Here is a 22,259-nt window from a genome sequence, read left to right as displayed (position 1 = left end):
GCAGAGCTGGTCAGGGAGGATAATGTACAACAAACTGCACTTAAAGAAGTTTATAATAACCCACTGAATGTGTGGTTGTGTAAGTGTAAATGTTTGTTGTCCTTCTGAAGAGATCTCAAGTTTAATTTAATGTACATAAAACAATTTTAACATGACCTAGTGTGCAGAAAGTCAGAGTCATAGGGTGGAATTAAGTCTTGGGTTTTATCGTGAGCCTTATGCAAGGAAATGGCTTCATGAATGGTTAGTGTTGTCCTGCACGGAAACTGTTGTTTATGTATCTTGATCGAAACATTGTGACGAGTATGACTTGTGCTGGGATTGATTAGTACAGGGTCAACTGTGTATTGTTCCACCGTCATGTCGTTACTTCATGATTTAAAGCCTCACACATCTGTGCTCCATCCCACAGAGGTGATTTCATTCAAGGCTGACCGAACCTCTTCACACGACTTTATGGGTTGCGGTCATCTCACGACATTCCCAAACTAAGTTTTACCCACACTCTCCCATCAGACTAGTGGACCACAGCTATGTGGGTGTGCAGGGCCTTAATGATTGTGTCACATAAAAATTAAAAAACCTCTCACTACTGGATACCAATGATGAAACTCAGAAGTGAAACTGTTGCTTAATGGTCTCATGAATTTTATTGTTTATGTAAAACTGACCAAGTACATGACCAATTTACCAGTGACAACAACCTACTTACTGGTGACCAGGTTTGTGCACTTACTTCAGACAGATACAAAAAGATGTTTTATCATTCATTATTTATTGTGGATTCATTGGGTTAAGCCTTGGTGACCACCTGTGACGTCGGCTGGCTCTGTTGTAGTTGCTGGATCTTCACATTCATGACTTCGATCACAGCTGCAAGACAAAAACAAACCCTCAATGAATTAAGTAAATAGTTGCGTTTGTTGTCCTGAACTAAAGGATAAGGTTGTGATCGACAACCTAACTTGATATGTGCGGTCTGCAGTAATGTACAACATTGGTACTTTCATCCGTTTAATTAGAAATTTTACATACATACACCCCTGTATAACATTAATGAAATGCTTAGCATTTCTTAGGGCTTGCATACAGACTATATAGTCGACATGCCTCCACTTCCACTTTTTAAAGATGAAGCCAAAATGTCCTGGATATGGTTGCTGTCATCTTGGGCTAATTACACAATTTGTAGAGTGTGTGCAGTAGTGATTGGGGGATAGAACAGTCAAGCATGACATTTCATCCAGTGGTTATATCATCAAGTCACTAATTAAAACCAAATTTGCTAAAAACATCTTTAAGATAAAACTATTTGATATGTGATTTTTAATTTTAGTTTGGCCTTTGCCCCATCTGCTATCACAGTATATGACCTATACTGCAGCCAGCCACCAGGGGCGATTGAGGTGCTTCAGCTTTACTTTTCGGGAGCCATTATGTCGGACAACTTTACATACAGTCTATGACATATATATATGTAAAAGATATAAGAGAAATGCAGTACAAATGTTTGTCTATATATAAAGGAAATTGTGACCATGTTTGGTAAAACAATAAGGAAGAAATGATCTGTTGAAGATGTTGCTTGGCTTACCTTGTTTCATTGAATGTTTTTCCTGAAGAGCTGGCTGAACCTTTTCTATCTGCTTTGTGAGGAAGTCTATTTTGCGCTTGAAGAATTTCTTTGAGTCTCCCACATTCTACAGACACAGACAAATACAGTTATATGAATACATTTACATAACAATTACTAGCTCAACATTATGTGAACACTGTAAATACATGAATACATTGTGTGGTGTTCAAAACTGCACATTTTTACCTTTTCAACATAATATCCTGTCCCCACATCCACTAAGACATGTTCCACATCATTTAATGTTCCAGGGACGTACATCTGAGAAGAAACCAAGTCAAGGACAAGCAACTACTGTACATCTCAAGAGACATCATTTGAATTACATCTCGCAGAACAGTTAAATGCTAGATTGTGATGAAGGATACAGAACTGGTGAGAGGCACCAGCAATTCTTTTCCTGCATGAGAAGAAAGAGAAAACAGAAAAGGTGAACAACTAATCTGTAACAGCTAAAGATTCAAAGCTGCAGATCAGCACAAATTTCACATCACTAAATCCTGCTGGTTTTACTTGATGTATTAATTATATGGAGGCTGAACTTTCGTGATAAAGTTCACTATTCCTGATGCACAGAGAAGGGAAACGTGGTTTATCACAGGAACTGAAGAACCACTGATGAGGTATGTATGTTTTTGAATAAATATTTCCAGTAACATTGATTAAGACTTGATTTTAAAAAAATAATAAAATGTATTTCACTCACCTTTGTTGTTTTTGCTCAACACATTTAAACTATCTTTTGCCTCAACAAACTTTGTCTGGGCAACTTTTAGTTGAGTTATTGAAGACGTCAAGAACTCAACTTCCTGCAAGACATTAAAATTGACAAAACAACCACAGTCAGAGAGGACACACCAAACAATCCCATAAACGCCAGGTTCATTTGGGTCCAAGTAATTTTAGTAATTGCAAATTTGTCAGAAGAATGTGTGGCGGAAGTACAGAAGCAGCTTTGACTGGTCCCCCATCTTGTGGCCCAGTCTCAAGTCAAATTCTAGCTGCAAGACCCTCATTGGCCCTGTTCAGACATGGTATTGACATGTGTCCCGAGAGATCCCACCACACGTGGACAGCGGTAAGTTGTCCTGTTCACTCCTCGCACTGAAATCCTTTCTGAATGTGTCTCCTGGGACCACCTGTGATCGGACTTCATTTCCCAGCTCTGAGATCAAATCAAGTTTTAATCGGATCATTCAGGACGGATGTTAATACCAGGTCAGGAAGGGGTCACTATTTCAGTCAAGGATTATTGTTTTCTCTTTTTAATCAATCTGCTTCCAGTTTTTCAAAATATAAACACACAAATCACAGGGAAAATTAACTATTGCATTACTACACAATGTTAATGGAGACGACACTTTCTTCTAGGGATATTGACTGTCAGTGACAACCAAGATATCAATATATAAAAAATATTGTTTTGTCTGGACAAAGTTTAAAACACAAATATGTTCAGTATCATATAAAACTGATGAAGACATAAATATACATTAATATCTTGTTATCGTGTCAATCATCTATGTGACCGGTCAACTAACCTGCATGAGGAAATAAAGACATTGCGGTAGATATGGGGGGGGGGGTAACGGCTCTGAGCCCCATACGGTTGACATGGTCATGCTAACAAGACTGTAGCCATTCACTCACTTGCATTGATTTACCGTGAGAATATTCCTCGTTTTACGTAGAACGTTCCATGCTGGAATATTCTACGTAAAACGACGAGGAACACGCGTCGTCATAACACACCGGGTATTTAAGCATCGTCTGAACCGCTAGCTAGTGATGCTAGTTAGCTTCCCCCCCGGCCTGGTTTCAACCTGAGTGTCGCCCCCGTCGGGTCAATATGTCCGAACACACTCAGGCTGGATATGAAGTGAACCTGCTCTGTTACCTGGTCCAGCTGGTTCTTCAGTCCCTCCAGCTGAGGCAGGGAGAGGTCTGTGAGGTTCACCGCCATGTTGGAAACGCACTGCCAGAGGACCCTCTTCTTCTTTTCGTGGGAGTGTTTCCGGGTGAAGTGACGCCGGTAGTGGGATACGTCGTCCCCTGGTGGACATGACGCGACGGTACATCTAGTCTAAACAAAGCCGATGGTCTCTCATGGAAGACAAATGCATTACAAACACACTGTGGTGCCACAAATCTAAGTCGCTTACTGTTGAATTATAAAACAATGCATTGAATATTCTTAATTTATAAATAAATGCCAGGTTAACTGCATTAAACAGAAACAATTATATTAGGTGTAATCCCTCTGTCAGAACTAATTCTCCATGGAGATGTTCTAAAGTAGCTTAAAGGTAGGTAGTTTCCTTTGTGCTTTGAGTCTTTCTTAGTGTCTCTTCATGATATCTCATAATGTGTGAGAGTAAGATCATCTGTTCCATGACTTCTTTTTCCAGAGCTATTATCTTTATGACTCTGATCATGTTTTGTCATGCTGCAGCTCAGATGAAAAAATTGTTAAAAATACTTTTAACATCTGAAGTGCCTGCATTTCTTCCATGGTCTCAACATGCTTCAAGAGCTAGAGATAAAGCTTTAGTTTTTACAATTAAGGAGAACACTATCCCACAAGTAAAGAAAACAACAGTACATTTGTATTGTACGAATGAGATGTCCATGTTGTGTAAGAACACATTTTACTAAGCACATCTTTCCTATCCCAAGTTATTACTGTAAATACCCGTAGTCAGGCTTTACCCATCCCTTCACATAAATGTGATCGAAATCAGTTATTTCCACAAACAGGCAAACAACACAGACTGTGTGTGAGAACACCTTTATTTGAAAACAATTCTGCCAATATATAAAAATAGCATCCAAACACTGTTAAAATTTTAAATAATTCAAAACACTTTAGAATTTGCTTAAAACCAAGAGGCATTTAAATAAGGAACATGCAGTACTACAATCGTACTTCAAAGGAAATTCAAATCAAAGTCACATTCTCCAGCTTGTGTGCTGAAACCTTTATGTTTAAAAACTGCATAGAAACTGTGTATATCCTGCTTTTTGAATACTTTTATCTCATTAATGCACCTAGTGCAGGTGGACAGGTAGCCCACAGGCCACAGGCGCATCACCTGAGAGGTGTTTTACAAGTGTGGCCTGATGGGATCGGTCCATGTAATCCAGCAGCGGCGCCCCAGACCCAGCAGAGAATCAAGACTAAGCAAGGCTTTGAGGAATGGTTGATGAACTGATCACCACAATCTGCAAGTTTCCAAAAGCAACTAATGTTACTGTAGAAGTTTATTCACTTGCATGAATGACAGGCCTGCTGTGGCAGTTTAAGATCGTTGACTTGAAATGTGTCATTCTGCAGTCACCAGAGGACTTTCATCCTGGAGGTGATGGGCAGACACTGTGGGTGAGTACAAAGAGGTGGAGCCCCCTCTGCCTTTGACAGAATCTTGGTAATGCCTCATTTTTCTCATATATAAACTCAGCAGTGGGTCTAATCTTTGTTCCATAAACCAAACATACATCTATCAGCTTCTCTGAATGCCAACGTGCTCTCTCTCTCTTAGGCAAGCAGGATGGTAGTAGAGGCCGTGATGGCTCTGCTGCAGGCCACACCAGACACTCCTGCATGTTAACATATGTTTAGTATTTTGTTAATTCTCCGATTTAATCCTCCGTTTTCCTTTTTGTCTTTTGATCCACTTCAGACTAAGGGCCACCAGATGTTGTCTGTGCACAGCTTGGCTCCTGCGATAGTGAATTCTAGTCACACACACAAACAAAGAAGAAAACGTTAACTTTCATGATAAACAGTTTTACCCTGTTGAAAGACACTGATCAGCTGTCTCTTTAAATACTGCATAGAGACTGTTTCTGCATTTGGCTCATTAACCCACCTACTGCAGGTAGACAGGTAAACCGTAGGCCACAGGTGCAGCTCCGATCAGGTGTTTAAGGTTTGTGGCCTGACGCGAGGGGCCCATGTGTTCCAGGAGGGGGGCTCCGGGTCCAGCAGCGAACCAGGACTCCAACAAAGCTTTGGTGAAGCGATCAATGTCCCGATCTGTCACATCCCACAAGTTTCCCAAAGCAAACGGACTAAAGAGAGAAAAAAATAAATAGTAATGAACAATTTAAGCGAGTGAATTAATGTTTGTAGATCAACCACATCAAGATATAAAATCGCCAACTCCATTTGTTAGATATATTTGCGTTAAAATTGTATCAATTGATCCTTATTTAACTGCACAACAACACAGATATCTCACCAGCCTGCGATGAGGTAGTTGAGGATGATGCCTTGTCCCTCCTGGTCTCCACGCACGGCCAGAGCAGCACTACTGCAGCCGAAGAGAAGAGACGCCGCTCTTATCGGCGTCTTCAGGACCGTCTGACCGTCCAGGAACCGAGCGCCTGCTCCGTGACCCACGTAGCTAACGGACCACACATGCAAAGTTTAACAGGTCATCACGTCACATGGGAGGAAAATTCTCAGGAAAATTTGGATTTTAATAACACAAAAACAGTGCTTGTCGAATCTCCTCCCATATAATCCCCATCAGTATGTCGTTTCCTTCCTTTATACAACTTCCACAGAGTTTCTTTATTTGATGTGAAGCATATTTTGGACAAGGGTTTTCCCCAAAATTTAGCAGCCTGAATCTAAGCATCAAAACATTCACAAAAGCACCAAGTTATTCCATAGCCCTGAATTAACAAAGTTATTTCTCAACATTAGCATGTTTGTGGAGTGTAGCCATTGCTTCTCGTCTCTTTCAGGATGCAGAAGATCATCACAAACTCACATGTACAGATCCTTGTTGGCCACTGCTTCTTCCAGCTGACCCGAGTCAGGAGCAACCCCACACACACCTTCCCAGTCCGGGTTACTTTAAGCAGAACAGTCATGTGTCATTAGGATGAAACAGCAGTGAAAAAGATAAACCTTATTTAATTCTGAGTGTTAGCCTTACCTGCTAAACCATTCCTTGAACCTGTCCTGAGAGTTTCCTAAATTAGCATCAGGGTCTAGCACATAGAAGGCCTTCTTTGTATCCACACCTTGTCTCAGGATGGATTGAGAGTCATTCTGAAGGGAAAGATAAGTAAGAAAGTAAGAGACGTACATCTGCTAGTGCACACTACAGATTACATTCGTGGACTTTAATCTTACCACTTTCTGAATGCTCAGTCCAATCAGTGAGTGCAGAGAAGGCATCCGACTGACAGAGTGAGACTTTAAGATGGAGATGCTCTCCCATGGCAACTTCTGAAGGTGCTGCAAAGGAGACAGGACAGAGAGTCATACTTTTACACTATTTTGCTCAACAAGGGACATACTGTAACAGAGCATTGGAGGTCTATTTGACTCTCAAAAATCTGTTTTATTAAAAATTAAGTTGACAGGATTTGATAGAGCTGATATAACCAACCTTGTCCAGGATCAGAACAACATGACCATGGGGCTCGTCCCTCTCTGAGGGCCGGGAAAGAACTGTATGCACGAGCTGGCAACACTCCGCAGGCCAGTGTGGAGAAACTCCAAGAGAAAATCTTTGCAATTCTTCTTGAGACAGCAGAGGAGATGCAGACAGCAACGCCTAAATGAAAAGTCACCAGTTCAGTGTTTGTATATTTTGCTGTTCCTGCTCCAGCCGCTTTTGAGATCAAGTCAGAATGGAAGGTCAGCTGTTGATGCTCCAGAATCCATCAATTGAAAAGAAACAGATTAAAAACAAACAAACAAAATAAACCCCACACACCTTCAACATCTCCTCACTGCATGTCGCTCCTTTAGCAGACAAGGTTTTGCAAAGGTGCTGGGCCTGATTTGGAAGTTCTGGATCTGAAGAAAGGGGGAGAAGAAAGCTCTTCCAGCATCCGAGCAATCCCTCCATCTCTTTCAACAGTTGCTGGAAGAAAGATGTGAAGGTGTTTAGATGAGTAAAAGCATAAAGTAATCACTTACAACTTTCATACATTTCTTAGTCAAAACAACCAAACTAGAATGATACGTGATTTTTCCCACCAAGATCCATGAATGATTTTTGAGAAATGATCTGTACATGCAGATACCATTCGCCTCTCACTACATAATCAAATCCACCATTATAATATACATTTACCAAGGTGAAAGCACACCCAGATTTATGGTGATTGGTTGATTTACTGCATGTGAAGCCCAAATCACAACCATGATTAATTGAGAAGTACAAATGCTTAGATCATTTAAATGAGTTTCTCCCACACGGTTCTCATCACTTACCTCAACTCGAGAGTCTAGCGCCCTGCGGCCCTCCCACCACTTGGCTTTATCCGACACACAGCTCACAACCTTCTGATCCACCTGAATACTGTCCATCTCCTGCACGAGCCAACTAATGGGACGCTGCACAACACAGAGAAAGTTGAAGTCAGTTTCTTGGATGGTGAAGAGCAAATTTGTAACAGAGTAAAATTAAGATTCAAACTTAAACTTGTTCCAAATATTATAATAGCATTTTACGACACTGAATTGGTTATCGTTACTGAATCTCATATACAGATTATTGTAATTCAACTACAGCTGCATAAGTAGCTGCTCACACTATAATTATCTGTATTCTGGCCGCCAGTTTGCTTGATTTTAAACTGCATTTGCTTAGATAATACTTGTTTGGAAAATACAATAAAACACTCATCTTGAAATTATATCAACTATTGTCATCACCTTTTGCATAGATGTGGAGATATGAACAGTGACGGGTGCAGATCCTTTCTGGAGACGTGAAAGTATAATGCTGTCGCCCATTTCCCCAGGTTTGACTCCAAGCACAGACATCATGCACACAGTTATCCCTGTACAACAGAGAGGAAGGATATCATGCAATTTATATTTAGTTTTTGCTTAGCTTATTAATCATGAAAGCATCAACTAATGAGATTATGGGCAAGACCAAAAGTACACACTCATTAAATGACTCCCAATAAAGTCCATTTCAAACAGAGCAAAAATGTCCATTAAGATCGGGGTGAGTAAGGGTCCAATCCAATTTCCAGGTCAAATGACGCTTCATCTGTCACAGGAATTTATCAGCTGTGGCTCCGACAGTGATGCAATCATAATATCTTGCACAATCCTGTGATTTGCATAATTAAGCATTAATGTGGCTTTCTACCTTTTACTGATTAGCTGAATTCAATAATGGACAACATCTCTCAGCCCCTACATGATACAGCGCCTGGCCCTTAAATGCTGCTCTGGTCTGTTACTTTAACTATTTTTAAGAGAGAGCACTTTTTTCACATTTGTTTTACATGTACAAAGTAAACATTTTATTCTCATGTACAAAACAGATTTTTCCTTGCCCATACACTCATCCTGTGTCTATATAATGTACATGCTCAGCATCATTTTATTTAACTTTAATTCTTTATTTTTATTCTCTTGTTAACCTCATTCTGACCTGCCTGCTGCTGAACAAGTGAATTTCCCCGGTGTGTGGATCAATAAAGTTTTATCGTATCTTCATTCCATTTTCAAATGAGCTTGCAAAACATGCATTTAAAAAACTCCATTAAAGAACTAATTTGGTGTATAAAAGGGTAAAATTATTGTTAAAGTAGTAAGATGAATGATAAATTAGCTTCTCATAATGTATTAGTGACATGCAAACCATGTCTGGACCAAATCAAATTTTACAATATAAATATATCCATTTTGCCAGTAAATCCAAGACAGAATCTACAACTTTACCTGTGGGAAGGTGTTGAAGTTGTTGGTTAAACTCTTGGCAGAGGTTCTGGGGGAAAGATGAGGAGTCAGCAGTGGGGAAGGAGTAGATGTTCTCTAACTGAATCAACCTCTGTTCAGTAGTCGCCTTGGACTCTGTTGAACTGAGCTCATTTAGACTCAGAGCATCGAGCTGGTCCGCAAGTTCACCGGACGACTTTTTCTGCTTTCTATAATATACAAAGCAACATAAGAGCCCAGTAATTTTGACACAAAACTAGTGATCATACAAGTAAAAGAAGTTGCTCTATTTTGCATATCAACACGAGCATGCTTACTTGAGACAACTGGCTAAATGCCTGATTGTGCGATGACGGCTCGTGATGGCAAAGGACTCGGCGTGTAGCAGTGCTGTGGTTACAGGGTCCTGCTGTCCCAGTGCCAGGGCCAGGAGAGCACAGAGGGTTGGGTGGAGAGTGGGAGAAGGGAAGTGCTGAAGGTTCAGCCAGGCTGAGCGGAGCAACGACTCAACATCCTCCAGGGACAGATTCTCTGAAAAACAAGGGGAAAAAAAACATGGAGGGAACTGGATAAGGAACTGTGATTAACTGTACAAATAATTTAACTATACAAACCAGTAACAAAAAAAGGCAGGAAAATCCTGATATGTTATTGTTACAGTCAGCAATATCACAGCATATTCTCATTTCAACATGGACATTAGAAATGTGAGGTATGGACGTACAAGATCTTGCAAAACAATTTATAAATTCCAGTTTTGTAATTCCATTACTTTTACACCCATCTATTAATTATCCTAACAGCCAATCCTTTGAAGGTCGCTTGGGAATTAGAGGCGATCCGGGCTGACATTGGGTAAGAGGCTGGGGACACCCGTGATAGGTTGCCAGTGTTTTAGAAAGCCGACATAAAGAGACAACTCGTCACATTAAGATTCACACCTAATCCCAATCTGCATGCGTTTGGAAGTTGATGTAAACTCAACACAAAAAGACCCAACCTGCACCTCCTTGCTGTGAGGAGACAGTGCAAACCCTGCACCGCCCCGTAACTTAACATACTACATATCATTCGATATTAGACCATAAAGGCACAGTACCATTGCAGAGTAAACTCACCTGGCCTGGTGTCTGAGTGGGTGAGCTGGATTGGAGGCCCTTGGCTCAGATGACCACTACTCCTCAACTCAGACAAACCATCTCTCGGCAGACGACCACATATATCCCTCCGCAGGATTTCAAAATCTATGTGGGGGGAGAGATAAGTGCAAATTAGCACTGTAGCATTTATCCACATTTTACAGGATACCGATAAGAATTGCTATTATTGGTCTCCGGCCATTTCCTGCCAGCCTTCATGTTTTAAAAACAATAACTTAGCGATATCATCCAATGTCCTCCCAGGTTGTTTGTGATATTCTGATACATAATTAAGAACAGTTTTGATATAATTACAATAACTGAGCTGGGATGAAATTTGGAGGGGATCATTTTTGTCTATGTTACTTTAATTGCCACCTTACTGCAAATGAAAAGTTAAACATTTCAAAATATTATATTATATTAATATATCTTTACTTGAAGCAGCGTTGTCCTCAGTGTCTGATGTCCTAAGCTCTTCGATGCTCATGTCCAGAACTTCATTAGATTCCTCCTCGATGGTCCTCATTTTGTCCAGCTCCTCCATCGTTTCCACCTCTGTCTTGGTCAGCTCCTTTCTGCTTCTACCTCTTCTTGTTGGCACAGGTTGAAGGATCAAACTATCGTCGTCCTCGGAGGACGTGGCCTTCGGCACTGCAGTGGTTTTTCTACCCTTAGCCTGCCTCTTGGGGAGTTTGCTCTCTGCAGGTGGATCTGGGACTGTTTTAGCACTTTGGGCAGCTCTTCTGGTAGTTGTTCTCTTTTTAAGGGCGTCTGTTTTTTCTTTGGCCTCTGCTTGGGTATTAGCCTCGGAGTCACTCTCATCACTAAACTCCACCTGTATTGAATATAAAAAAAGAAAGATATTTATCATTAAAACACAAAAGGTACATTTTTGAAATAACAAACTCGCTCTGATGTGATGCAGACCTTAAAGCGTGATGTCTTGGTGCGTCTGGGGGCAGCGGGCACTGGCTGGGTAGGTGAAAACTCTTCATACACATAAAACTGCTGCTTTGAGGCAGTTCTTGGTGCTTTCCTCACTGAAGCAGGAGCTCTCACTTTTTGAACAGGAGTACAAGCCACAGTAGGCACCACTGTGTTGAAGTCGAAAGAGCTGAGCTCCTTAACAGCAGACTTTGACCTAACCATTACTGGTGTCATGGGAACCAGATCCGTTCCTCTGCTTGAGGAGCTCATCACTTGAATCTTGGGCTTGACGGTGTTGACAGCTTTGACCTTCGTTGCCTTCTTTGTTTTGTCGGGAGCATCAGGGATTTTAAGGCAGTCCTTAAGCTTTTTATTCAAGGACAAGGCAGGTACATTTTTCTGTTCGGATTTCATGTCTCTCTCTTTCGGTGCATTCCAGGTCCACGCATTTGAGAAGAGCTCCTCTGGGTTGCAACCCTTTTTGGAAGCCAAGGTGATCAATGACACTATGGCTTTGGTTGCCATTAAGCCAGCTCTCACAGGTCTTAGCACAGGAGAGGGTGAGCAATCAACAAATGCTAAACCAGCTTTCAGTATTTTCCATATACCACAAATGTTGTTGAGTCTTGGATCCAGGCTGGACAGGGCCATGTGAAGGTACACCCGACCCACCACATCCTGCATCAGGGAGGGTTTATAGGAGCCTTTTTTGGAGTCACAGCGAGGGAAGAGTTTAGCCAATTTTGCCCCAACTTTGGCAGTGATGGTCTCACAGCGGGATAATGTTGCCCATTGAAGCTTCAGACTGACTTTGGGGTCACTGGACTCCACCTTGAGAACCAAATCAGCCTGTGTAGCAGCCCAGCGAGCAGTGGCGTGGCCCAGACAGGGCTCAGAGCAGCATGGGCACTGACATTCAGCTTCATGTGCCAGGGAGGAGAGCCAACGACGGGGTTGGGCCTTGAGAGGAGGCGAGCTGGTCAGGTCCCCTACTACAGGTTCTTTAGCAATCCACCTAGTGCTCAGGATGTCTTTCAACTCATCCTCAGGGGAAGGTAGAGGAGGCTGAGGTTTCTGCGCTGGCCGACCTTTCCGGGGTTTGATTTTTACCTCCGTCTTCTGCACCTGATCAGAGAAATCTGAGGAAAGAAACTTAAGTCAATTATGCAGCTCAAGAAAGTGTCAATATGAATGAAGAATGATGCAATCACAACTTTACATTCCTAAAAAATATAACCAAATAGTAATACAATATAATGACATCACTATACAACTCTACTCAAAGTCACTGAAATATTAATGGATCCAGTGCCCAGCACTATTTGAACAGGTAGCTGTGCATTCAACTGACCTGTGCAGAGGTCCAGAAGGTTTCGGACATTTACCAAATCAGTGCTACTTTCTTCTCGCTCCCCCTGCATCAGCTCCAACTCTGCTTTCATCACCAGCAGCTCAGCACATCTAAAGAAGTGAGAAAGGAAGGAATTCAATCAAAAAGCTTCCTCAAAATGTGGACATTAAAATCTTACAAACAAACAAGCTTTAAGACCCTGCTTCACAAAATCATTTTGACCTATAAACCATGTTCATGTACTTACTGGCTGAGTGCCTGCAGCTTGATGGCCAGTTTAAGAGCTTCTTGGCATTGGAGCCTGGCATCATTGATGGCCCCACAGCTACTCCGAACAGAAACCATTTTCATGGAGCAGTTTAACACCTCTGACAGCAGCTGCCATTTCAGCACCAGGTTATCTCCTGCTCGTGGACCAAGAGAGAGAGACACAGTCAGGGAGGGAGGAACTGAAATAGCTGAGGGCATCTAAAGAAGAATAAAGTAAATGAAGTCAGTTTTTATGAATTGTTGAATGAATGTGTGGGAAAAATGTACCTTGGTCGATAAAGCGCACATCCGAGCTGGTGCCATGAGTCCCATACAGGCCTTTCCCCACTAAAGTGACCAGCAGGCTGCAGAGAAGCTTCAGTCCTTCATACAGAGCAGTGTCAGGGCTATGTATACCTGAGAAAGGCAAACATTGGTCAATACCTAGTTATAGCTGCAAACATCATGACAAATTAAAATACAAAGCCAGCTGTTAAAGTGGAGAAAATGTGTGTGCTTACCAAGTTCAGTGATACGTCCGCGCTCAGCCTGTGGCAGTGCAGCTGTGTCCAAACTGAGGTAGGAGCTGCAGGTCTGCAGAGCCCGAGCACGAAGCAGGTACCAACTTTTCGACTGCCTCTGCTCATTCACCTCTTTAAGCACCTCACACAGATAAGGCACTCCAAGAGCCACCTGAAATATCATCAAAGAGGAGAGGAGCAAAACTGCTCTGCAAAACAGCAGGAATCCAATAATATAAAAAATGGTGCTAGCAGATGTCCTACCTGTCCTGTGCTGTAGTAGTACTGAGCTTTCAACAGCAGGGGCAGCATAGAGAGGGAAGAAGTTCCCTCATTGGTGGTTTCTGAAGCAAGACTTTTTTCTGCTTGCTCTAACTGGGCCTAAAACCACAAGTTAGATTAGGGAATAATACTAATTTGCTTGAAACATATCAGTTTCATTATAGAATAATCCTTACAAAACTGCCTTACCAAAGCAAGTTCAGGGGCACCTATATCCAGTAAGAGGAGGGCTGAGTGACAGAGGGAGCTGGCACAACCATGTGCGTCAGAGAGATGACGTGAAAGTCCAATTGTGAGTTGGTAAGCTTCCAGAGCCTTTAAAGGCTGCATGAGAGAAGAGAGACATATGATTAATACATGGATAGTATAATTACCAATGAAGTGAACACAGGTTAAAACAACCCAACCCCAGTATGCATCATGAAATACCCCTGACATGCTTTTAAAGTAAGGTAAAACCAAATTTATTAAATTCTTAATAGATCTGTGTATATTTTTACCTACATTTTGGGAGAAAGGATGATGACATGAGTCAATTTATCCCTAATCCATGATGCTTTATGAAGCAAGTGAGGTACTTTGATACAAGATGTAAATATATTTGGAGCTAAAGACAGAATAAAACAAACAATGAAAGGTTTATCTAGACTTATGTTGAATCGTTACCTTTCCCATTAGTCTGAAGAGAGCTGCAGCCAGAGCAATGGAGGTGCAGGTCTGTTTGGGGCTCCTGACAGAAGGCAGATCTCGACTCTGCAGAAGAACGGACCACTCACCCAGAGCTCTTTCCAAAGGTTGGCACAATTCTTGAGAAAGGAAAAAAATGATGTAAATGATGATGTATGTGTATTAATTACACAATGAGACAGCAAGTGGTGGGGATTAATTCTGGAGCATAATAACAGGTTTAACATTTACCATGATACTGGTGATTAGATTAAGGGTCCAACAATGCATAGTATAGAGAAAATGGTTCCTACTGTTTTCTGCAGCCAGGTTGAAATGCAGGCCTTCATAGAGCAGGATGCTGTCCTCTGTTTTCTGCTTGTCTTCATAGTCAAAATCGTTGGTTCCTATGGGATTGGCCACACAACTTTTCTTGTTACGCAACTCGCGCAATTTGATGTCCTTCTCAATGGCCTGGCAAAAAACACAATACATTGCCATCAGTGTATGTCTCACTTCAATCCATAGTTTATTTGCTTACCTAATCCAGACACAATTCTAATCATTGAGATACTTAAAAAAGCTGAGAAACTGGGAAAGGCATCTGTATGCATGATTTGACATAATTGATAGATCACAAACACGCCAGAAAACCCCAATAACACAAAAACAACAATATATACATCCTATTCATGAAAAAAACACAAAAACAGTGATTCCTGAATATATGTACAGAGATTCAGCACTAACCTCCTGAAGATTCTTCTCAAGAGTGCAGACAAAGAGCCAAAGAGAAGCATGGGCCTTGTCATCTTTTAGTCTATCAGCGTTCTCTGCAGTCACAGATTCTTCTTCCAGTAGCCGCAAAGCTTCATGGGTAAAGTCAACTGCAGAGCTGTGTAGTTAAAGAGAAATATAATAAACACAGTGAGAGGTTAGTGGGTTTTCTCCAGTGTTGGTCCAGAATAACTTTCCCAATTACCAGTACAAAACAAGGTTGTGTCCAAAACATTGCTCAGGTACCAGGTCTGACATATTGATCTCACCCTCACATTTACTGTGAAAACCCCATTCACAAAATTTAAGATTGTTGTTGCAAGTCCTTTCATCACATAAGTTGCCTTAGCAGCTTTAGTTTCATAAACTTAGTGGATAAATCAGTGTTTAATAAAAGTATTTAGTTTGACATAAATGTATGGTTTTCCTAAGTTTATCTCTTTCAACCACTTGATTTCTTGCTAATTTATTTTAGACTAGTCTAGTAGCACGTACATTTCTTTCAATTGCCAACAGATTCATGAAGAACAGGCAGCAGGTTACATAATTCTTACAGTGATCATAACATCAAACATTCACATTGACTACTGGAAAACTAAATGTATTTTTTTCTGTTAAGAAACACTATTCACTGTAAATGCGGATGTCAACGAAAGCTCCTACCAATCAGTCTGTTCACTGAAATCCTGGAAACACACAACTTGGGCCATTTCACAGAGGTAGACAGCACGTAGGTGGGTGTGGGAGCTCTCCTCATGGCAGATGTCCAACAGGTCACAGAGGGTGTTATAACGTTCCTGGGCAGTGTCACTTGCCACCTCCTTATAGGCACGTAGCTCTTCCTCCAAAAGGCAGAGCATCACTTTCTCATCAGGGACGTCAGGACCAAAACCATCACGTAACGTCCTGTTAAAGGACAAGCAAACACTTTTAAGTTCCCATACGTATGAATAAAACTAAAATTCAAAAACCCGAGTTTTAACACAACAGAGCACCTAGCAATTACATATCTGGTCAGGAATTATTAGAAGACTTAATATTAATACTGTAACTTCATTACAACATATTCTAGAGGTGGGGAAAGTAATCGCTTCTAGGACCTGAACAGTACTGACGATTACTTTGTCTGTACCCTGATACAGTAAAGGCTGAAGATACAGCACACACGCCTAAAATGAACAAATGTGGAGATCGGAATCGAACTTGTGTGGTGCCAAGAGATTCCCACCCCTATCCGTACCTGAGTCTGATGTCCTCCTCAGAGTTACGTGCTGCATCAGTCTTGGCTTTCACCCACAGGGAGACCGGTTCAGCCATATGAGTGAGAATGTTGTCCCCCAGGGCCTTCAGCCACAGAATCACCCAGTCGAGTGCTCGCTCCAATTGTCCAGCCCGCCGAGACGTCTGCACAGCCAGCATGAAGGGTCGGCACAACTAGATGATGATGATAATAATAATCGCAATTAAGAATGAAAAGTGGTAAAAACAATGACTATAAATCAATTTTGTTTGCTTCTATCCAAGAATATTCTAGAATTGGTTACCTCTGCCAAGATGTGTTTGTTTGTTGGTTAGCAGGATTACAATTATAATAATTCATCATTCTTGAAAACGAAATTAGGCATATTTAGGGGATTGATAGTTATGATTTAGTGCAATTCGGTGCAGATCCAAAATCAGAATGTGTGAATTTATGTGGTTTCATAAGGGGACTGTTGGGCCTTTGCAGAGGTGTCAACTCTAGTGCGTACTCTTCAAGTTAAGACATGATATGCTGTGAAATGTGATGTATAATAGATCAAAAACATGATTTAGGAGTTTACCCGATCAACAGACAGTGAGACGGGGCAATTCCTGCAAAGATCCTTGCAGAGGATCTCAACCAGCGTGAAGGCCTGGTCATAGAGACGTCGGTTGTACAATCCACACACTAAGTTGCTCACAGCTATCACTGCAATACACACAGCGAACACAAATGAAGAAAATTAAAACACTCATTCAATTGGGAGCATTCCAGAACCTTCAATATGACCGGACAAGATTAATGAAGTAGAGTTTAACCACCTGCTTTGATGAGAAGACTGTCACTTGGAAGCTTGCGCACCTCAGTCATCATCTGCCCAGCTGTGGCTTGGCAGTACAGCAGCACTCGGTCCAGTATGTCACTGTTCTCCAGCTAAAAGGACAAATCACAATTAGAACCTTTAAGTCTTGATCTGAGAACATTTAAACAAGTAAGTTGGAAAACATGCACTTCATTCCCAGTTTTAGCATCAGCATTACTGTCATAAAATCTGATGAGACAGATGTTATTCTCACCTGTGATGCAAGCATGCTCTCATAAGCAAACACAAAGCCTTGGCAAATACTGTAACAAAGGGTCTGTTGCAGTCGGCTGCCCTCAGTCTGGCATGTCAGATTCTGTAAACATAAACAAGCCAAAAATTACTCATTTCTACAAGTTCTCAAAAAATGTATTTGACCAATGAAATTTTTTTGGTGGCGTAAGAGAATAGCACAATGGTATCATTTTACTGGGAAGTTACTACCCTCACCTTTTTCAACATTCTTAATATCTGCTCTTGATACTCCTCCAGGAATGAAAACCAAGCCAGGAGCAGAGGACCACTTAATCCCTTGTTGTGGCCGGTCTCGACAGCCCACACCACATGTCCACACCCTTCCACAACTGCATGAGCTTCTTGTTCTCCCAGGTCGGCAGAGAGAGACCTCAAAGCTCGAGCACAGTTTGTCAAAACCTGGCCACTCTCCCCACCGGCCTTCATTGCTGAATGAACTTCGACAGCCCACCTGCCAAGCACCAGAGCTGTACACTGAGAGTCAGCAGAGACGCCTCGGACCTCTCTCTCAATATCATTCAGGAAGGTGGAGGCCAGATTGTGGTGTCCCGCTTTACAAAGCACCCGAACAGCAACCAGCAGGATTTCAAAAACCACATATACGCTTAATTTCTTAATAAACTGCTTTGACCCTTCCCCCTTGCAGCCTTGTCCTCCAGTCTGGCATCTGTTGAAGAGCAAGCGCAATTCCTGGAGCAGAAATGAGGCATCTTCTTTGGTCACTTCTCCAGATGCCCTCTCAAATTCTGCGATGGCATCCTCCGTGTATATGGGAGCTTTGGAGAAGGAGGGAGTTGTACTTTCGGTGTCGGACAACAGGAGGAAGCTCAGAGCTTGCATCTGGCAGTGGAGTTTTTCTTGAGGAGTAAGGGTCGTCCGGTCTTTGTTAGCAGATAGTCCAGTCCAGAGCAACCAGAAACAGCTCCGCAAAAGAACAGAGTAGTCCTCCCCCTAAAGACAATATCAATCTTGTTAAAGCTGAATGTAATGACACAATCATGCAGTGTGTATGTTAGTGGTGGGGGGGGTGGGGGGGGGGGAAATCGATTCTGTTGAGTATTCGCGATATTTTGCCCACGCGATTATATCGAAGTATTGCAATTTAACATTTTAGGTCATGACCTTGCAGCCAACTGGACTGGGGCCTCATTTATAAAAGAGTGCGTAGGATTCATACTAAAAGTGTACGTACGTACAAAATCCGGAAATGGCGTACGCAAAAGATAATTCCGATTTATAAAACCGTGCGCACGTACAACTGAACGCAATGTTCGCTTTAAAAATTACAGTCCACCTGGAAACGTTCGTACGTGGATCTGCCTCCAAATCCGCCCTCCACACGCCCACTTTCAACCATAAATGGTCAACGCAAAGCACGGCGTGAATATTAAATAATGCTGCTGACCAATGGGTTTCCACCGTGAGTCCTGACGGAGTCACGGCATCAAGCGATGTGAAGAGGAAGTGAAACTTTCTGACACTGACAGCGAGGTGTTTGTTAGTGAGGTGGAGGTGAAGAGCGACTTTATGGGACAGCAGTGATGTCACTAATAAAGAAAATACACTGATACTCTGCTGCTGCTGCTGTGGATAACACACTGTGTGAGATCAGACATCACATAACACACTGTGTGAGATCAGAGATCACATAACACACTGTGTGAGATCAGAGATCACTGAACCCTCACTTCCTCCTCGTTCTTCCAGTCACATGCACACATCGAGCAGTTCCCCGCTCCGGTGTCACGGCAGTATTTATTTATTTAGAGCATCGGACCGATTCCCTCACATCAGTGGATCCTCACCTCTTCTGGGATATTATTTGGAAAGTTTCCTCATTTCTTATAAGTAATCTCCAGTGTGCTCTGTGCGCTCTGTGGCTCAGTCCCGTTCACTGCAGTGATCTGATGATACACGCACAGTGTTAGAAGATATTATTAAAACCTATTAATGACTCGGCTCCGTAACTCTGCCGTTAAATCGAATCTGAACCTTATTTGCTTAAAGTTGTTTTATATTTTTTAAATAAAAAGGCTCATGTGGAGCAGATACGTCGCGCGAGAAAAACTGTTGGTTTTAATGTAAATGATGAATTGGATCAATAATCTGCTGCAGTTCACCGCCTCACGTCTGTGTCGCCGTTTCCCCGTCTCCCCAAAACGCTCGTACGGGAGGGTCTAAGTTTGCGTAGAAATACGCACATTTTCCCGTCAAGTTTGTTTTTATAAATCCCAACGTTGGCGTGAGAAGTGGCGTACGCACGTTTCAGGCCCGTTTTGTGCGTACGCAACGGTTATAAATGAGGCCCCTGGACTCTAGTAGTACACATTTGTTTATTTTATTTTTCTCAATTTGATTGAAGCTCTAAGTTACTCTTGTTTAAATGCTTATTCTCAGGTTTATGTTACTCTATTATGTCTGCTTTATGTTACTGTATTGTATTTAAATAAGTTATGAGCTGGGAGCTCAGCATTCACGTGAGAGGTCTCCTATTCAGAAAATAATTACAAAGGTCCTGTGTCTTGAATGTATGACAGTTTTTGCACTACCCTTTCTTATTTGCACTTCAGTTAATGTGTAGAAGACAATGTTGTTCACAGAATTAAATGTGACACTTGAAGTGAGTTGGCAGTCTTATTTTCCTCATTTTTTGTAATGCTTTTGAATAATATGGGGGACATGAATCGCAATATATCGCAGAATCAAATCACTATACTTGCTGTATCGCAATATGTTAAGAATCGCAATACTATTGAATTGTGGCCCAAATATCGCAATACTGTTGAATCGTCACATTTTTGCCAATTCCCACCCCTAGTGTATATGGGAGCACCGCAGTTTAAGAAGTGATACATACCTGCTGTGCTGTAGTAAGCCTGGTGTAAACCAAGCCAGACACATAGTTGCACAGGCTGTGAGCTTCTAGAGAGCTCAGCTTCTTGATGATATGGAAAATAATCTTCTCCATGTACAGCGGGCAGCTCTGAGGAATAAGAGCTGCAGAGATGTCGTAGCCATGAAGGGCCCGCTCCACCAGCCTCACCAGCAGACTGACATGCTCCCGGGAAGGGGATCCAGCTCCAAGCTGCTGGTTACAGGCTCTGATGATCCGGTCACACAGCGTGCGACCCTGAAGGCCGGGCTTGCTCTCCACATAATTCTGCAAAATGTAAACAACTCTGGTTTGGATTCTCGACTTAATAGTTAATATTAAGGTGAAAGACGTTTCATAATAGAAAACAAGTATAATATCTAATATAGCAATCGGACTATTTGGAGGTAGTTAATCCTGGGTTAAAATTGGAGCTTTAGTCCTAAACTAGTAAAACAACATTATTTTGTATTAGTAGTGGTTCATGTTATTAAAGATGTGATGAATTTGCTGGAGCTGCTCCAAAGCTATGAAACAGTTTATTTTACAAGTGTCTAAATACGGTTTATGCATTATCTGCAAATATGATTATTGTATCTTCTATACATAGATAGATAGATAGATTTCTTTATTCATCCCCGAAGGAAAATTAAGTAGTCATAGCAGCCGGTATATTTGAATACAATAAAATACAATACAATAAAAAATATTGAGGTAGAAAGAATCAAAAACAGAAACACAAGATAAATAGGTAGATAAGGTGCAGTGGCAAGATGATGGTAATAGTACTGATGATATGATGGTAATGTTATTGTTACAGTATATAAAAATAGTACTGTATATAATATAACATAATATATATTTATATATGATAGTAATTATACCAATATAATAGCAGTTGCTAATAGCTGATGCTGCTACAATTGTTGTTTTTCATACTTTATTTTTAAACTTGTATAGAGATTTATCTTGGAGAGAGAAGCATCGGATTACTTCATTGTACTCGAGTACGATGACAATAAAGAGCTTTGACTGTATAGCGTTGACTGTGTTATGCTAACCTCGAGCTCCTGGAGCAAGCGCTGCGTCTCCTCCACGGAAGCAGTCCGCTGGATGAACTCGTCCACCTTCAAGCATTTCATGACGCAGGCTGTGGACGACACGGTAGTCAGGAGTTAGCCATTTTATCTGTGAGCTTCCACAAAGCGAAGTAGCTCGGTTGTCACACGACATTAGCGACAACGTCCAGCACAACATGAAGGCGGCTAACGTTGACACAGGCTAACGTTAACATCGGCTAACGTGGAAATCGGCTAACATAACTCCAGGCAGCGTTCACTGCCACTCACCTGGAGCGGGAGAGCCTCGGAGAGAAACCTCTATTCACGGCAGATCACACGGAGAACCGATATCCACCTGACCATAGGTTGTACCGCTCTATTAAAATGTAAAGAATAAAATCCTCAACAACCTCCACAGCTGCACGGCTCGCGCACTCTTTTTTGAAAGGCGTCCGTTAACCAATCCGAGGAGACATCCGGTTTTATACGGAAGTTCAACGGACCTGTGGGTAATGTAGTGTCTTTGCCTTGTACGAGGGCCCGTTCAGGTTCAGAACCACTGACCCAGTGTGTTTATGTTTAAACAACATGTTAGAAAATAAATGTTTCCCTCTTTATCAGAAACACGGCTTCACATAATATCTCCCAGAAACAACAGGCTGGAAGTTAGAGTAAAGACATTTTGCTCAATTAAAGGGACTCTTACCTTT

The 22,259-nt window shown here is 41.7% G+C and overlaps 2 protein-coding genes across 2 annotated transcripts; both read right to left on the bottom strand.

Moving 5' to 3' along the window:
• Positions 1 to 631: 631 nt before the first annotated feature.
• pfdn5 (prefoldin 5) lies at positions 632 to 3,633 on the bottom strand. Its single transcript, XM_061069731.1, has 6 exons — positions 3,534 to 3,633; positions 2,343 to 2,445; positions 2,005 to 2,036; positions 1,823 to 1,897; positions 1,595 to 1,700; positions 632 to 873 (listed from the first exon to the last, which is right to left on the bottom strand). The coding sequence occupies exons 1-6, from the start codon at positions 3,597 to 3,599 to the stop codon at positions 794 to 796; spliced, it is 462 nt and encodes a 153-aa protein (XP_060925714.1). The 5' UTR covers positions 3,600 to 3,633; the 3' UTR covers positions 632 to 793.
• Positions 3,634 to 4,530: 897 nt separating this feature from the next.
• On the bottom strand, positions 4,531 to 21,630 carry espl1 (extra spindle pole bodies like 1, separase). The gene is made up of 32 exons (XM_061070274.1): positions 21,550 to 21,630; positions 20,474 to 20,776; positions 17,812 to 18,567; positions 17,576 to 17,677; positions 17,321 to 17,432; positions 17,080 to 17,207; positions 16,497 to 16,690; positions 15,920 to 16,162; positions 15,230 to 15,374; positions 14,794 to 14,953; positions 14,480 to 14,619; positions 14,003 to 14,137; positions 13,796 to 13,912; positions 13,532 to 13,703; positions 13,299 to 13,427; positions 13,009 to 13,165; positions 12,762 to 12,871; positions 11,411 to 12,549; positions 10,919 to 11,318; positions 10,460 to 10,585; positions 9,659 to 9,872; positions 9,345 to 9,550; positions 8,319 to 8,446; positions 7,875 to 7,997; positions 7,372 to 7,521; positions 7,042 to 7,209; positions 6,783 to 6,887; positions 6,583 to 6,698; positions 6,415 to 6,498; positions 5,878 to 6,042; positions 5,506 to 5,707; positions 4,531 to 5,371 (listed from the first exon to the last, which is right to left on the bottom strand). The coding sequence occupies exons 1-31, from the start codon at positions 21,628 to 21,630 to the stop codon at positions 5,506 to 5,508; spliced, it is 6,510 nt and encodes a 2,169-aa protein (XP_060926257.1). The 3' UTR covers positions 4,531 to 5,371.
• Positions 21,631 to 22,259: the final 629 nt, after the last annotated feature.

The sequence above is a fragment of the Limanda limanda genome, chromosome 4, assembly GCF_963576545.1.
Source record: "Limanda limanda chromosome 4, fLimLim1.1, whole genome shotgun sequence".
Lineage (NCBI taxonomy): Eukaryota > Metazoa > Chordata > Actinopteri > Pleuronectiformes > Pleuronectidae > Limanda > Limanda limanda.
The sequence above is the reverse complement of the archived record's forward strand: the minus strand, read 5'-3'. Positions and strand labels throughout refer to the sequence as shown.